Source organism: Cervus elaphus, chromosome 4 (assembly GCF_910594005.1).
Source record: "Cervus elaphus chromosome 4, mCerEla1.1, whole genome shotgun sequence".
Lineage (NCBI taxonomy): Eukaryota > Metazoa > Chordata > Mammalia > Artiodactyla > Cervidae > Cervus > Cervus elaphus.
In genome coordinates, this window is record NC_057818.1 from 57,068,728 (window position 1) to 57,084,892 (window position 16,165).

The 16,165-nt window shown below is 60.8% G+C and overlaps 1 protein-coding gene and 1 long non-coding RNA gene across 2 annotated transcripts; both read right to left on the reverse strand.

Annotated features, from left to right (window-relative positions):
* Window positions 1-755: 755 nt before the first annotated feature.
* On the reverse strand, window positions 756-2,408 carry LOC122692408. Its single transcript, XR_006340642.1, has 2 exons — window positions 1,362-2,408; window positions 756-1,196 (listed from the first exon to the last, which is right to left on the reverse strand). It is a non-coding gene; the product is annotated as an uncharacterized LOC122692408 (long non-coding RNA).
* A 9,130-nt stretch (window positions 2,409-11,538) lies between these two features.
* JOSD2 (Josephin domain containing 2) lies at window positions 11,539-16,116 on the reverse strand. Its single transcript, XM_043899988.1, has 5 exons — window positions 15,964-16,116; window positions 15,188-15,347; window positions 13,543-13,668; window positions 11,930-12,124; window positions 11,539-11,820 (listed from the first exon to the last, which is right to left on the reverse strand). Exons 2-5 carry the CDS (start codon window positions 15,331-15,333, stop codon window positions 11,721-11,723), a joined length of 567 nt encoding a protein of 188 aa, XP_043755923.1. The 5' UTR covers window positions 15,334-15,347; window positions 15,964-16,116; the 3' UTR covers window positions 11,539-11,720.
* Between the last annotated feature and the right edge of the window lie 49 nt (window positions 16,117-16,165).

Consider the following 16,165-nt stretch of genomic DNA (forward strand, 5'->3'; position numbering starts at 1 on the left):
TACTCAGTGGAGGGAAGGCCTCTCCCCAATTTCCTGCCCCACAGAATGCCACTTGTTCCCTGGCACTGGGGAAACCCCTCCCCCCACCTAGGCCTTCATACTGTCATCTGGGTTATTGAGAAGAGCTGGCTCAGCCATAAAGAGCCTGCCTGCCAGTGCCGGAGATGAAAGAGACTTGGGTTTGATCCCTGGGTGGGGAAGATCCCCTGGAGAAGGAAATGGCAACCCACTCCAGTATTCTTGCCTGGGAAAGCCCATGGACAGAGGAGCCCAGCAGGCTCCCTGAAGTTGCAAAGAATTGGACATGACTGAGCACACACACAAGATAGTTGTTTGGCAAGTATTCTTTGAAAATATATTAATATAAGGTTGATTTTAGTGTTTTTAAAGAATGTTTGCCACCCCAAGTTGTGCATTGAAGCAGGTGGCATCTGGAAACAACTCTAGAGGTTTATTTATTTAGCCAGAGAGACTCCAGGTGAGGATCAGGGACCAATGTTTGGCTGGCTGTCAGCCATTCACTTTTCCTTGCAGCCACCTTGCATTCAGTGAGTTCATGGTAGAGGAATCAAACTCAATTTGATTCCAATTCCTAGAAATAGGCTCCCCAGCACATTGTATAAACTGAATCCCACTCTCCTGCGTTTCCCAAAGCACTGACACCTGCGTCTCCATGGCAATGCAGGAGAGAACCCACCACCCATGACTTGGAAACACACATGCAGTTGGAGCTCTAAGCTGGCATACCAAGAAGCTTGCTGAGTATGATGTTTATACATCGGTTAGGCGTAGAAGAGTTTTTGATTTTTACAGAATTGTGCAAATCCTCTTTCCGCCCGCTCCAGGCCCCCCCTCACCCCCAGGCACTGTCCTCCTCTGGGGCGACCAGTCCTAGTGTCTGTTAGAGCTGGGTTGCAGTTTTGTCTTCCGCCGGTAGGTGGCGATGGACGACCGCAGTCCGAGAGAGCCTCTCCGGTGATCGATCCTGGGGCCTCTCGCCGACCCACGTGGGCCGTCTCGGCGGAGAGAAGGGCCCTGCGGGGGGCGCCGTCGGTCCTCTGGAAACGCCGTCGGGGCTCCCTTGAGGTCTCCGTCCTGGCGGATGCTGGTCTTCAGGCACGCCTGGCACCTGATTCCTCATCGGTGGAGTCGGCGGTGGGCGAAGTCCTCCCAGCTGCCGGTGTGCTCCACGCCGCCTGAGGAAGGGACGGCGGCGGAGGGTTGGGGAGGAGAACGGCGCGGCAAGGAGGCCGCCCCGTCCTCACCAAGCTCAGGCCCGGGTCCACGGCTCAGCAGAGCCAAGGCGTCTATTTCCCCGTCAACTGCAGGGCCTCCCACCCGGCCCCCGCCCCGCCACCTACGTGCTGGGCGTCTTCAGGCAGCTCGCTTCCAGCCTCTGGGCCCGTTCCTCGTTTCCCTCACGGGGGGCCGACTTGATCCCTCCAGGCAGCGTCCAGAGTCCGGGGCGGACAGGAAAGAGAGAGAAAATGGGTGTCACGTAGGTGCTTCCAGCTCGGAGGCTCCGGCTTGACAGCCCTGCCCCCGGATCCCTGGGTTGGAGACTCGGCCGTCAGCTCAGAACTTGGGAACCTTGGGACGGGAGGGCGGGAGGGCGGCCCTGGGAGCCCGCGGGGTGAGGACGCGGGGCTGGGAGGGGCCTCCCAAGACGGAGAGCGAGACGACAGATCCGGAAAGGGGAGAGGAAGGAGAAGGGAAGGTGGGAGGGGTAGGGAAGAGCCACTGGGGAGAGAGCGAAAGAGGACGGGTGGGGAAGGCGACTGAGGCCAGGAGAGGAGAGATGGAGGCGGGAAGGGAGAGGGAGAGAGAGGGGAGAGGAGGGGAGGAAGTGCAGGAGGGGGGCCGCTCAGAGGGGCAACGGGGAGGAGGGATGGAGACAGGAGGGGAGACAGCCGTGGGGGGGAGCGGGGGGAGAAGGAAGCGGGGAGAGGGGGAGGGGAGGAAATGCAGGAGAGGGGGGCCGCTCAGAGGGGACAGCAGGGGGGTGTGGGGTGGGGGGAACGGGGACTGAGCGAGGCCTGAGGGAAGGCGGGGAAGAGAGGGGAAGACAGGTGGGGAGGGAGCCGTGGGGGGGCGGGGAGAGGAGGGGGTAGGAGGAGAAGAGGGGGGAGGAAGGGAGGGAGGGACAGGGGGAGGGGGAGGGACGGGGGGAGGGGAGACAAAGAGGAGAAGCAGGGGGAGGAGGAGGTCAGACCCGAGAGGGAAGGGAGAGAGAGACGGTGAGGGCTAGGAGAGGAAGAGAGCAAAGGGGGAGGGTGAAGGGAGCAAGTAGAAAGGAAGGAGAGAGAGAGAGGGAGAGAAAGAGAGAGATGGGGGGAGAGAGAGACAGGGAGACAGGGAGAGAGAGAGACAGGGAAAGAAAGAGAGGGGGAGAAAGAGAGAGATGGGGGGAGAGAGAGGGAGAAAGAGAGATGGGAGAGAGAGGGAGAAAGAGAGATGGGGGGAGAGGGAGAAAGAGAGAGGCAGGGGGAGAGACAGAGAGACAGGGAGAGAAAGAGAGATGGGGAGGGGGGAGAGAGAGAGAGGGAGAGAAAGAGAGAGATGGGGGAGAGAGAGAAAGAGAGATGGGGGGAGAGGGAGAAAGAGAGAGACAGGGGGAGAGACAGAGAGACAGGGAGAGAAAGAGATGGGGAGGGGGGGGGGAGAGAGGGAGAGAGAGAGAGAGAGAGAGGGAGAGACAGAGAGAGAGATGGGGGAGAGGGAGAAAGAGAGAGGCAGGGGGAGAGACAGAGAGACAGGGAGAGAAAGAGAGATGGGGAGGGGGGAGAGAGAGAGAGGGAGAGAAAGAGAGAGATGGGGGAGAGAGAGAAAGAGAGATGGGGGGAGAGGGAGAAAGAGAGAGACAGGGGGAGAGACAGAGAGACAGGGAGAGAAAGAGAGATGGGGAGGGGGGAGAGAGAGAGGGAGAGAGAGAGAGAGAGAGAGAGAGAAAGAGAGAGATGGGGGAGAGGGAGAAAGAGAGAGACAGGGGGAGTGACAGAGAGACAGGGAGAGAAAGAGAGAGATGGGGGGAGAGAGAGAGACAGGGGGAGAGAGAGAGAGATAGGGATGGACAAGGAGAGAGATGGGGAGAGAGAGAGAGAAGGGGAGAGATGGGGAGAGAGACAGGGAGAGAGAGAGAGAGGGACAGGGAGGAAGGGAAGCTTTGCCACTTCCCCGACCACGAGCGATAAGGCGCCAGGTCAGGGGACCTCGCGTGTCCCGCGTCCTGGTTAACGCTGAGCTGCAGACGGATGAACACGTGCAGCTGACGATCCGGGACCTGGCAGGACATGAAATGAATTCCGTAAACTGTGAAACATTCATCACAGGACCGTGTGTTCCGAGACAGGATAAAAATACCACCAGCACGTGGGGACACGCGGTCAGCAGAGGGGCCTCCCCCGCTGTGGGAGTCGGAAGGAGCCGGGGCGGGGCAGGGGGGAGAGGCTGCCAACCCCAGATGTGCGGGAGCAGGTGTGGGAGGGAGAGACCAGGAGGGACAGCTGAGGGGCTCGGGAGGGGGCTGTGGGCAGCTGTCCCCAGGGAAAGGAGGGCGTGAGTGCGGACAGGGTGACAGGAAGGGCAATGCCAGGAGCGGGGTGGGGAGGGAGGAGAAGGGGGGAGGAAAGCGGAGGACTAGACCAGTGAAAAGAGGACACGGGGAGGGACCTCCCCGGGCGTCCAGTGGTTGAGGCTCTGAGCTCCCAGTGTAGGGGGCGCAGGTTCAATCCCCGATCAGGGAACCAATCCCACCTGCTGCAACTGAGTTCCCACGCCACAACTAAGGGTCCTGCGTGCTGCAGCCAAATAAACAAGAAGATGCAGGGAAAACCCAGTGGGAGCAAGAGCGAGGACAGGACGGGAAGGCAGCAGGAGCCTCGTGGGGAGAGAGGGGAGAGCAGGAGAGGCTTCAGTGAGAGGTGAGAAGGCCGCTCAGTCCTGTCCAACTCTTCGCGACCCCACGGACTTAGCCCGCCAGGCTCCTCTGTCCCTGGGATTCTCCAGGCAGGAACACTGGAGTGGGTTGCCACGCTCCCCTCCAGGGGCTCTCCCTGACCCAGGGGTTGAACCTGGGTCTCCTGCATCGCAGGCCGACTCTTTACCATCTGGGCCACCAGGGGAGCCCAAAGAAGGACAGGAACACGGTTTAAGGAAGAGAAACAAGGGCCGGTGGGGAAGCAGCATGTGTGTGTGTGTGTGTGTGTGTGTGTATGTGTGAGAGAGAGAGAGAATTCAAGAGGGGGAAACTGAGGATCAGGGTGCAAGACAGGGGTGAGAGGAGCCTGGGGGCGGGTCTGTGGGGAGAGACAGACAAATGAACAGGAGGTAGAGACGGTCAGGATGGGGACGGGGGAGGAGAGGCCGGAGGAAGAGAGGTTGAAGAGAAAGGCCTCATCAAGAAGGTGTGAGCAAAGGAAACCAGTGTGGGGGAGATTCATCCAGGAACGTGTGTGTGTCAGAGAAACCGAGGCTGAGAAACTGTGTGTGAGGCAGAGGAACAGGAGAGAAAGAGAAAAAAGATGGGGGGGGGGGCGGGCAGAGAGCTTGACGCCCAGAGAATGGGAGGGAGGAGAGAGAGAGAGGGAGACGGGGAAGGACCAGTGGAGAGACAGGGGTCAGAGGGAGAGGCAGGGAAGAGTGACGGAGACCCAGGGAGAGAAGGGCCCTCAGCCAGGCTCATGGAGGGCGGGAGACACAGGCCCCCAGTGAGTCAGGACTCAGAGAATCAGGAGTCCTCTCGCCCACCCCTCCACCCTCATCAGAGCCTGTTTCCTCAGCTGCTTCCTGGGGTGGGGGTGGGGGTGGGGGAGGAAGCAGAAAGGCGGGGGCTGGGGGCAGACGGCAGCACCTGGGGACCTAACCACTGGACTTCACCACCAGAGGAAGAATGAGCACCTTCTATCCTGCTTCTCCCTCCTGGTCTCCTTCAGCTCCCCCACCCCACACCCTAGGCAGTGGCTGTTATGACCCATACATTCTCCCCCAATGAGGAAATCCAGCTGGACCCCCATCATTCATCAGCTGGCCTCACCCAGCACCAAGGAGTGGGGGGCAAAGACGATGGGCCCTTCCTACAGAGCCCAGACCCCTTGTGTCTGGAAAACTGAGAGCTTCCACCACTGAGAAGGAAGGGGAACAGGAGAGGAGGGGCAGGGGAGGACACAGGATCTAAGGAGAGGCGGCAGTGTGAGTCGCCCAGCATGCAGTTGGTGCATAATTAGTGCCCCTTCCCTTTTCTGGGGGAGAGTGAGGAGAGCAGGAAGTGAGAGAAGAGACAGCCAAGTGTGGGGGGTGGGACACTGTGCTTTATGGAAAAAGCCTGGCACACAGTTGGTGCTCAATCAATGCCTACTCATTCCCTTCTTCAGGAGAGAGAAGCCAAGTCAGAAAAGATTTGAAGAAACCACCAGCACAGAGGAAAAACAGCAAGAAACACAGCCTGTGGAGAGAGGGCCAGGGGTGGAAAGAACCAGGCATACAGTGGGTGCTCTTAAGTGTTCGTTCTCTTCCCGGGAGAATGAAGACAGGAGGAAAAGGAGAGGAGAGATGAGGCTCCAGCAGAGAGAATGGAGGCTGTGATGGAAGGAGACAGTGTAGGTAAAGGTAGTGTAGGTAGTGGGAATACAGTGGGCACTTAATAAATACCCACTCCCCTCCATGGGTGCAGGGACAGAGGAGGCAACCAGGATGAGGAAAGCAAGCCAAGAAGGGCGAGAAGAGAGAGCCGGGCTTGTGAGGCAAGCCAGGACAGACAGACAGCTGATAGGAGGAGTGGCACACAGCAGGCGCTCATACATGCCCAGTCCTCCCCCAGGAGAGAGCAAGGGGCAGAGAGGAGGGGAGAAGCTGGAGCAAGGAGCTGGGAAGAAGAGAGAAAATGAGGAGAGGACATGCTATTGTGCAGGTGAAGTATACAGGAGGTGCTCAATAGATGCACATTTTCCTCCTTGGACGAGAGAGAGAGCAAGAGGAAAAAGAAGACACGCGTAAAGCAAGGCTGGCCAAGGAGGTGACAGGATGGAGCAGGAGGGAGGAGGTGATGGCAGAGGAGGCAGTGCGGGTAAACCATGGGGCAAAGAGGAGGTGCTCAATTAATGCTTGTTCCCTTCCCCAAAGAAGGCCCAGAGAGCACAGGAAGGGAAGGTGGCAAAATGAGAGGAGCAGGAAGAAAGAAGCAAGAGAAGATGAGCTGGGGGCGGAGGGTGGGGGAAGTGTTAATTGCCTGGTAAACACGACCCCATGGATATACAGTCCATGGAATTCTCCAGGCCAGAATACTGGAGTGGGTAGCCTTTCCCTTCTCCAGGGGATCTTCCCAACCCAGGGATTGAACCCAGGTCTCCTGCATTGCAGGCGGATTCTTTACCAGCTAAGCCACCGGGGAAGCCCTGGTATCCAGTAGGTGCTTCATAATTGCTTTTTCATCCCCAAGAAAGGGCAGACAGAGCAGAAAAAAGGAGAAGTCAGAGATGAAGGAACAGGGAGAGTCAAGGGGCAGGGGGAGTGGAGGGAAGCTGCCAGGCACACAATCAGTGCTCCATAAATGCCATATCCTCTCCTGGCAGAGAGCAGAAAGAAAGACCACAGGTCCGTGGAGAAGGGAGGGTGAGAGGAGAGTCGAGAAAGAGCAAGCAATTGCTTGGTATACCACAGTGAAGTGGAAGTGAAGTCGCTCAGCCGTGTCCCACTCTGATCCCACGGACTGTAGCCCACCAGGCTCCTCCCTCCATAGGATTCTCCAGGCAAGAGTACTGGAGTGGGTTGCCATTTCCTTCTCCAATGGTGCTCAATAAATGTGTGTCCCTTGCCTTGGCAGAGAGCAGAGAGCCCAGAAAGACAAGGAGAGGACAGAGGAGGAACAGAGGAGGAAGAGAGTGTGAGGAAGGGAGAGAAAGTGTGTAAACTGCCTGGCACACAGTAGGTGCTCATTATATGTTCATTCCCTCCCCTAGGAGGAAGCAGAGTCAGAAAGGAGAGGAAATGAATAGAGAGAGAAGAAAGGAATTGGGGAAGAAAAGAGTGTAAGAAGAGACAGGGTTTGTAAATTCCCCAGCATACAGTAGGTGCTCAATACATGCCTATTTCCTTGCAGGAGAGACCAGGCAGTTCAGGAGGAAGGGAAAGGAAACACGGTGGAAGGGATGGGAGAACAAAGAGAGAAGAAGGTGCAGAGACAGTGTGTGGAACTGCCTGGCAAACACTAGGAACTTAATAAGTGCCCGTCTCTTCCAAGGAATAGAGCTGGGAGTTCAGGAGGAACAAGCAGAGGGCATGGAGGAAGGGGGTGTCAGGACAGGCACGGAGGCATTCCGGGTGCATCCAGCAGGTGCTCCAGAAATGCCTGGCTCCTTCCCCTGCAGAGCAGAAAGCAGGCTCAAGGGGGTGGAGACCCCAGCAGGAAGGCCAGAAGGCGGGTGTAGGGGGGTCTGAAGCTGGAGGCTGAAGTCAGGCTTTTGGTGGCCCCCCGCCCCAGCTGCCCCGAGGACCACGGAGTGGGACAAGGGCCCGTTGTTTGGGGCCTGGCACCGCCTGGCAGAGGTTGGGGGGGTGGCTACTAGCCCTGTCTGCTGTGTCTGGAGGAACGCGGGCACTGGCTGCTGTGTGTCTGTCAGCCTCTGAGTCTCCGGGTCTTGCACCGTCACCGGGCCTCCCCATCTCTGAGTCCATGGCGCCCAGCTGGTCTGCCTCTGTCTCTGGGTCCCTGTCCCCTACTGTCTCCGGGTCGGCCTCTGCACACATCTCTCTGCCTTTCTCCCCATCTCTTCCATCTGGCTCTCAGCCCGTTTCTGGTGGTCTCTCTGGGAGGCAGGAACCCTGACCTCAGCCCTGGGTTCCCGACTACCCCCTCCCGCCCCCTGGGATCAGGACAGGGGTGGTGTTGCTGAGCTCAGAGGCAGAGGGGTGAGAAAGGAAAGGAGGCGCGAGGAGTTGGAGAGGTGAGGATAGACACAGCTTTATTCAGCAGAACCGCGGCAGAGGCCCCGGGGCGGCTCCATCCCGGGCGCTGGAGAGGTGGGGTCAGAGAGAGGAGAGAGAGGCTGGGAGAGGCAGGGAGAGATGGAGAGAGACGCAGAGAGAAGCGAGGAGAGAGATGGAGACAGACTGGGGAGACGGGAGAGGGATGGGCAGAAGGGTGGGAGATGCAGAGAGAGGTGCAGAGAGAAGGGCTGGGGGCAAGCAGAGAGAGAGAGAAAGCGAGAGAGCGGGGAAAGCCACGGAGACAAAGAAGTGGAAAGAGACAGGGAGGGCACTTCCCCGGTGGTCCAGTGGCTAAGACTCCGGGATCCCACTGCAGGGCGTGCGGGCTGGATTCCTGGTCAGGAACTGAGAACTCGCCCGCTGCGCGGTGCAAAGGGAGAGACAGACAGACAGACAGAAAGAGATGAAGAGAGAGGAGAGAGACGTGGGAAGACAAAGCCCAGAGAGATTACAGGGGAAGGGAGGCGGAGTCAGGGACGGGATGGGGAGAAACAGCCGCGGGGGCCGGGGTCCGAGATGCGAAGAGACGGAGAAAGGCTGAGGGAGAGAGCAGGGCGCCGCAGGGAGAGAGGAGAGAGCCGGAGAGAGGGGGCAGCGCCGGGCGGGTGGGACGCGGGGAGGCAGGAAGGAGCGCGGCCCCTCTCACCTGGCATCGCCGGCGGCCGCCCCGCCGCGGCCCGACCGCGATTTAAGGGGCATCCCGGGGGGCGGGGCTGCACACCCCCCCCCCCCCACGGCCTTATCTGGCCAGACCCGGGCTGAGAGAGCTAAATCGGGCCTCAGCTGTCGGCCTGGCGCCCGGGGGGCGTGGGACAGCTGTCACCTCCCCCTGCACCTGCTGCCCCTTCCCCTCCTGCAGCCCCGCAGGCCCTGACACTCCTGGTGGGTCTGCCTGGGGCGCCCCTAACGGGAAATTGGGGATCCCCAGGAGCCCCCCGACCACTTGATGCTCTGGGACCAGCCTGGCTGGGGGCATCCTGGGGACAAGGAACAGCCTGACTCAGTCTTGTGAATAGCGGGGGCGGGGCAGGGGCAGCAGGTGGGGGCCAGAGAGGCTGCGGTGGGGTGGTCCTGCACCCACCCTAAGAGGCAAACAGTAGGCACTCAACGTGTGCACCGGCCCAGCCTGCTGGTGCTCTAGCCTGTGCAGAGCAGGAGGGATCATCACCTGAGGTGGGGCTGGGAGTAGGAGGGAGGGAGGATGCCGGACCCCCACGCCCCCACCCGTCCCCACCCCCGGGGTCCCACCCCCCTGCCCCGAAGCTCCCGCTCCTCGGACCATATTAGGCCACCGTGGAGAAGGCACCTGGAAAGATCACTCAGGCCCAGGAATAGAAACACTCAGGGAGCCCCGCCAGGCTGTCTGGGACCTGATGGGACAGGCGACAGGCACGGGGCGGGGGAGTGGGCTACAGAGGGCCCAGGGAGACAGACAGACAGACAGAGGCTGAGAGAGAGACACCTGGAAAGAGAGCCCAAGACAGGGGCACCGAGGAAGGGCCAGATCAGAGACTGGGGGGAGTGTGGGGCCCGGGGGGCACCCCTGGCGTTGGGGCATCCTGGGAGCCTGGCAGTTTCCCGGCATGCGCTGCTTGACTGTGTTTTATATGCGTGGCTGCTCCGGGTCTCAGCTGTGGTATATGAACTCTTAGTTGCTACATGTGGGATGCAGTTCCCGACCGGGGAGACCAGGACTGAACCTTGCCCCCATTGGGAGCCTGGAGTCTTAGCCACTGGACCTTGTGCAGCTTTACTTTTCACGTTTACCAGTTGCCCTTTGACCTCTGAAGCCTTGGGAGCTAGAATCCACCAAGCCCGAGTGCCCCCGCAATGGCTGGCCATTGCGTCCTGCCAGCATCTGCTCCCTGCCTTCCTTCTTGTGTTCCCCACCTTGGATGAATCTACTGCTGGGTGGAGCGCATCCTGAGGTGGGGGTAGGGAGACACCCCGAGTTGGGGCGCTGCCTGCCTCTCCGTGCCCACAGCCTCTGGGTCCCCCATTTCTGCTTGGCACCTAATGAGGTTCCCCACGTTTGCCCACTTCCTGCCCTTAAGCTCACGCCTCCTGGGTCAGGCCCGTGACCCCTAGAGCCATCTCCTGAGTCCCTGACCCGGGTCCTCCTCTCCTGATGTCACCCGGCCTGTCATACCCCTTGCATCCCGCTCCCCCCCCCCCGCCCCCAGCAGCCGCTGTGGGGTCGCCCCATGGTCCCCCAGGGCCAGACCCTGGGGTCCCTCCTTCCCTGCCTGCTCTCACACTCACCTGCAGAGTGTGCCCTGACCCTCTTGTCACCTCTGTTTTGCCCGCAGGGTCCTGGCTCAGGCCTCATCTCCTCCCACGGGGACCCTCAGCCTCCTCCTGGGCCTCCAGCCTGCCCCCACGGCCCCAGAGGGGTCTTTCTGTATCCAGGACCGACCCGCCCCACCCCTGCTCATAGCCCCATCCTGGGCCAGGTCCAGCCCTCCAGCTGCTGTTGGAGGCCCTGTGGGCAGTGGGCCTGCCAGGATCTACCCTTATCTCTAATCACCTCCTCAGATAGATACTGGAGAAATTGCCTCCTTCAACATTCCAGGTCTCCTTGGGGGCTGTTTCTAATTCTGGAATGGCCCCTCCCACCCTTCCTACTGGCTCCCTGGAGAGCAATCCCCTCAGCCTCCTAGAGCCAGCCCTGCCCAGGACCCCACAGCTCAATCAGTAAAGAATCTGCCCGCAATGAGGGAGACCCAGGTTCCATCCCTGGGCCGCGGAGATCCCCTGATGGAGGAACTGGCAACCCACTCCAGTATTCTTGCCTGGAGAATTCTATGGACGGAGGAGCCTGGCAGGCTGCAGTCCATGGGACACGGCTGAAAGACTGACACGTTCATTTTCACACTTCCAGCTCCTAGAGGCTGCCTTTTTCTTGGCTCGTGACCCCCTCTCGTCTTCAAAGACACCCCCAGGCCCCACCCCGAGTCTCCCATGTAGCGTCTTCATCACCCGTCTTTCTCGGATTCTCCTCTCCTGCCTCTCTTCCATTTTTTTTTATTTTTTATTTTTTGGCCGCACTGCACTGTGTGTGGAATCTTAGTTCCCCAACAAGGTACTGAAACCCCCGCCCTGCAGTGGAAGCGCAGAGTCTTAACCATACTGAACCACCACCAGGGAAGTCCCACTGCCTCCTTCACATCTAAGGACGCTCGGGATTATACTGGGCTGATGCAGACCACGCAGGACAATTTCCCGCCTTTGAGGTCAGCAGCTCAGCCAGACTCGCAGGTTCCTGGATGAGGTCAGGGATGTCTTCTGGGGCCACGACTGCCAGTTGCTGGACAAGCTGGGCGCTGAGAAGTCAACCCTTGCCTTCTCCGTGGGGCTCATCTCCCCATACCCTCTGGGATGCAGAGGGCAAGGATTTGCATTGCTTTCTCCCAGTGGGTCCCCGCCCCACCCCCATGAGGAAACCGAGGCCCTGAGAGGTGAGTACGTCCCAGGAGGTAGTCTAACCCGCTTAGGTCTCTGATAAACCGGAGTAACTGAAGGAGAGGGGTCCCTGGTGAGACACGGGCCAGGCCGGGAGCAAATTACCAGGTTTATTGAGGCAGCAGCGGCACCAGGCGGGGCGGGGATACAGGGCAGGGGGCGGGGCCTCCACTGGGTCCACGAGGTGTCCTGCCCCGGCCCCCCGGCGCTTGCTCGGGAGGCTGACGCGGTCGCGGGGGCCGCTCTGGGAGGGCAGCCGTGCTCCCCTCCTCCTGGGGTCAGTCTGCCCGCAGCCAGGAGCCCTGCTCCTCCACCTCCTTGGTCACCACCAGCAGCACCTCGCACAGGCCCTGAGCCAGCGCGGCCGCCAGGAAGGCCCTGCGCAGACACGGGGAGGCTGAGGCCTGGCAGGAGTGGGGTGCGGCGGGGGGGGGGGACAAGCCGCCTCCCCGTGGCCCCCGGCCCTGGAGCCGCCCCCAGCCCTCACCTGACGCCATCCTCGTCGCCCAGCACCTCGGGCGCCCGCAGCTTGGAGTCCAGGTTGTAGTAGACGCCGTCCACCTGGCGCAAGGCCACCCAGTGCCGCCGGCGCACGGGCAGGGACAGCAGCCCCAGCGAGACGGGCGAGGGCAGGTTCAGGATCAGCCCCAGCACCCGGGGCAGCGCCAGCTGGGACAGGGGCCTGCGGGTGGGGCGGGGGCGCCACGGTCAGAGCCCCGGCCCTGGGCGGGCACCTGCTGGCCGGGTGTGTAGGGCCCGGGCTGGTGGTGGCAGTGGGCACCCGAGCCCACCCAGGGAGTCGCCTCCATCAGCCCACCCTTTGCTTCCTTCCACTCACCTGCTGCCCACCCCACCCAGACCTCTCAGTCAGGCCACCCACCCAACAAGTCACCCTTCACCCCCATCCACCTGCCCATTCGTTACCCACGCATCATGCACCCAACCTAGCCAAGCCCCCAAGCACCACCTGCCCAACAACTCCACCATCCACCCCCTCCCCATCCACTCCTGACACATCTACCATCATCCATCACCCACCCATTATACACCGCCCACCCATCCAAGCCTCCCAGCCATAGAACAGTCACCTACCATCCACACTCTTCACTGACCCAGTCAGCCACCCACTGATGCAATCAACCCGCAGCCAGCCAGCCGACAGCCCAACATCTCTTCCACCATCCACCCAACTCTTCATCCGCTCTTTCCATCCGTCCATCCAGCCGACCATCTTGGATGTTCGCTATCCACTGCCTGTCAACTGGAGAAGGCAATGGCAACCCACTCCAGTACTCTTGCCTTGAAAATCCCATGGCTGGAGGAGCCTGGTGGGCTGCAGTCCATGGGGTTGCGAAGAGTCTGACATGATTTAGTGACTTCACTTTCACTTTTCACTTTCATGTATTGGAGAAGGAAATGGCAACCCACTCCAGTGTTCTTGTCTGGAGAATCCCAGGGATGGCGGAGCCTGGTGGGCTGCCGTCTATGGGGTCGCACAGAGTCGGACACGACTGAAGCGACTTAGCAGCAGCAGCAGCCTATCAACTGAGGGCTTCCCAGGTGGCTCAGGGGTAAAGAATCCGCCTGCCAATGCAGGGGACGTGAGAGATGCGGGTTTGATCCCTGGGTTGGCCTGCAGCAGGAAATGGCAACTCACTCCAGTACTCTTGCCTGGAACATTCCATGGACAGAGGAGCCTGGTGGGCTACAGTCCATGGGGTCGCAAAGAGTTGGACATGGCTGAGTGACTGAGCATGCACCCACACGTATCAACAATCCATCCTTGATCTTTCATTCACTCAACCACCCATCCATTCATATATCTCATCACCCAATCTGCCCATTCACCATCCACTTACCCATCAATCTACCAATCATGCATCCATCAGCTTACCCCCTGACCATCCCTCTACCACCTCCCAAGCCCTCAGCCGGCCAGCCACCTGTTATCCACCCCTACAAACCCTCCACCTGTCTACCCCTTCCTCCCTCCCTCCCATCCACCCGTCCCCTCCCCCTGCGTTGTCCCCCACAGGCCACCGTCGCACCGCACCCACCGCGCCCAGCTCAGCACGCCTGACGCAGCGCTATGGTCCGCACCTCCTTCGGTCCCACCACACAGCGGCCAGGCCCTGCCCCTGCAGGGCGGCCATGATCACGTTGACGTCATAGTTGCCGGTACCCAGGAGGCTGCGATGGGGGTTCAGCCGGGAGTCTGGGGCCAACCTGGTTGGGAGGTGGTCAGGGCCTCCTGAGTTGGGGGTTCCTGAGAGGGCCGCCCCCTCCCCCACAGAGCCAAAGAGTCCCAGGGTCCGTGAGTCACCCACCCTTGGGACTGTTCCCTCTCTTCAACCCTCTGCCCGACTCATCACCCCCAGCCATGTTCCTCCTGTCCCCCGACTCTCTCGTTCTGTCTTCAGGGAAGTAGGCCGTGTCCCCCACCCACAGCTCTGCTCAGGCCTTGCCCTCCTCCTCCTGGACCCTCACCCAGCTTCCAATCTCCCCCCTCCTAGGGGCTCCTCCTACACCCAGTGCTGCCCCTGCCACCCCCGTCACCCCAGGAGAGAACCCCAGCCCCTCGGCCTGGCCTGGCAGGATCTGGGCCCTGCTGGCCTCCTGGCTTCATGCCCGCCCCATTCCTTACAGCCACCTGACCCACAGCATCTCCCGTGCTCCTGCACCCCGCCTTCCCTCCAGCTGTCCCCCAGCCCACTTGTCTCTCTGGGCCCCGCCTCCTTGAGACAAAGGCAACTTTGTTCTGTCTCTGGGCCTTTGGGGGGCAAGGCAGGGGGAGGGGCTGGAGAGGGGGAAAGTTGTGTATTCTTTTTCTGTGTATCTGTTTCCCTGGCTTCCCTTAGGGCAGGGGCTCACAGCGGACTCATCTCTGAGTATCCAGCATGGCGAGCTATGAAAGAGTTGATTGATTCCTGTTCTGAATACATTCTAAAATAATCAGTCTGAGGGGCTGGGACTCGGCCTGAGGATGGCGGGGGTGGAGGCACGGGAGGGCTGTGAGCAAGAGATGGGAAGAAAGGGTCATCTGGGGGAGTAGGATCACACAGGGGACTGACGGGAGGGGAGAGACTGGAGGCCAAGGGGAGGGTCCAGAAGGCAGTAGGGCCAGAGAGGAGGGGCTCGGCAGAGAGATAACAGAGAAGTGATGTTTGAAATCCTGAATAGTGAGGCGGCACTCCAGGCTGCCAAGAAGAGAGAGCTGTGCCAGGCAGAAAGAACAGCCTGTGCAAAGGCCCAGGGGCACCATGTGGCGCTCATTCAGACACTAGAGGGGAATTTGTTTGGAAGCAAGCAGTGAGATATGAAGTTGCAGAGATGGGTGGGGACCACAGCACACAGGGTTTTTGTTATCAGGCTGGGTGCGGAGCCTGGGGCTTCTGCCAGGGGTGCTGGGGGAGCCCTGGGAGGCCTGGGAGTGGGGGAGGGGCAGGTGCAGTGCTGGAGCCCTGTGTAGCCGGGACTGAAGGAGATAAACCAGAAGCTGGGAGGTGGGAAGAGAATGAGGATGAGGGCAGAGGTAAAAGGCTGAGGCCAGGTCAGGGGCTGAGGCCAGCGGGGTGCGTAGCCGCCTGGGTAACATCTCGGCCTCTGAGTCCCGGAGTCCAGCCGGGCAGGGGATGGGGCAGCAGGAAGCCGCAGGGCTCTGCCTCAGGCCTTGCTCCGAGACCCAGGGGGTGTCCCCGCCTCCGTAAGCCCTGCTTCTCCAGGGGCTGGGGTGGGTGATGGTCACCTCTTGCAGATCTCATCGGCAGCCTCCTGGCTGAAGAGCTGCTGCTGCAGGACGTTGTTGAGGGCGTGGACGGCACAGAGCTCCAGGCGTTGCCGTTCGTGGTACACGGAGGGCGGGCTTGGCTGAGCTCCTGGGGCCTGGGACATGCCGTCCTCGGCTCCTGCTTAGAGGGGTGGGGGGAGAAGGTGCTCAGGAGTCTGGGATCTGGAAACCCAACCTGCCAGCAGGCCCTTGGGGGCACCGTCATTGAGTGGGGGCTCGGGCAGCCTGAGGGGCCCCTGACTCTGACGATCTCCTGGCAACAGAGTACCTCCATTCCCTATTTCTAGGAAAAAAGCTCGCTCTTCTCTCGCTTAGCAACAGAGGACCACCACCCCCGCCCCTGCCACATCCCTAAGTGAATGAGTCCCTGTGGTGGTCACCTAGCAACAGAGAACTCCCCTCCCCTGTCCCTAGGTAACAGGCCTCCTCTCTGGTTACCTAGCAACAGAGGAACCTCCTCCCCCCTCCCCCACTCGCCCCCTACTAGGTAACCAGGCTCTCCTCTGGTTACTTAGCAATAGAGGAAGCCTCCTCCCCGTCTCTAGGTAACAGGGTCTCTTCTGGTCGCCTAGCAACAGAAGACTCCCCTCCCCTGTCACCAACCAGCAGAGTTCTCTCCTCCTGTCACCTGGCAACAGGGCCCCCTCCCCGGACACCGAGTAACAGAGCTGTCTCCCCGACCTGTACCCCAACCATGGCGCTCGCCCGTCCCGCTGCCTGGAAACGCCCCTCACCCCGCCTGCCTCTCTGTTCCCCCAAACCGGGGGCTCCCGCATCCCCCCGGGCGGCGGCTCCGGGCTCCGAGAGCGCAGGGCGGGCCGCACAGCGCTGACTGGGCAGGTGGGACGGACTATAGCTCCCGGCGGCCCCCGCGAGCCGGACTACGATTCCCGGCGACCCCGGCGAGAGCGCGAGCTCCTCACGGAACGTCCGGGC

What these genes read in the sequence shown, in the direction of transcription:
- JOSD2 (XM_043899988.1), bottom strand. Translation starts at nt 15,333, where the DNA reads ATGTCCCAGGCCCCAGGAGCTCAGCCAAGCCCGCCCTCCGTGTACCAC. An exon ending in GTGTGGTGGGACCGAAGGAG is followed by an intron (nt 12,125 to 13,542) that starts GTGCGGACCATA and finishes CCCCACCCGCAG; the next exon opens with GCCCCTGTCCCAGCTGGCGC. An exon ending in GGCGACGAGGATGGCGTCAG is followed by an intron (nt 11,821 to 11,929) that starts GTGAGGGCTGGG and finishes GTGTCTGCGCAG; the next exon opens with GGCCTTCCTGGCGGCCGCGC.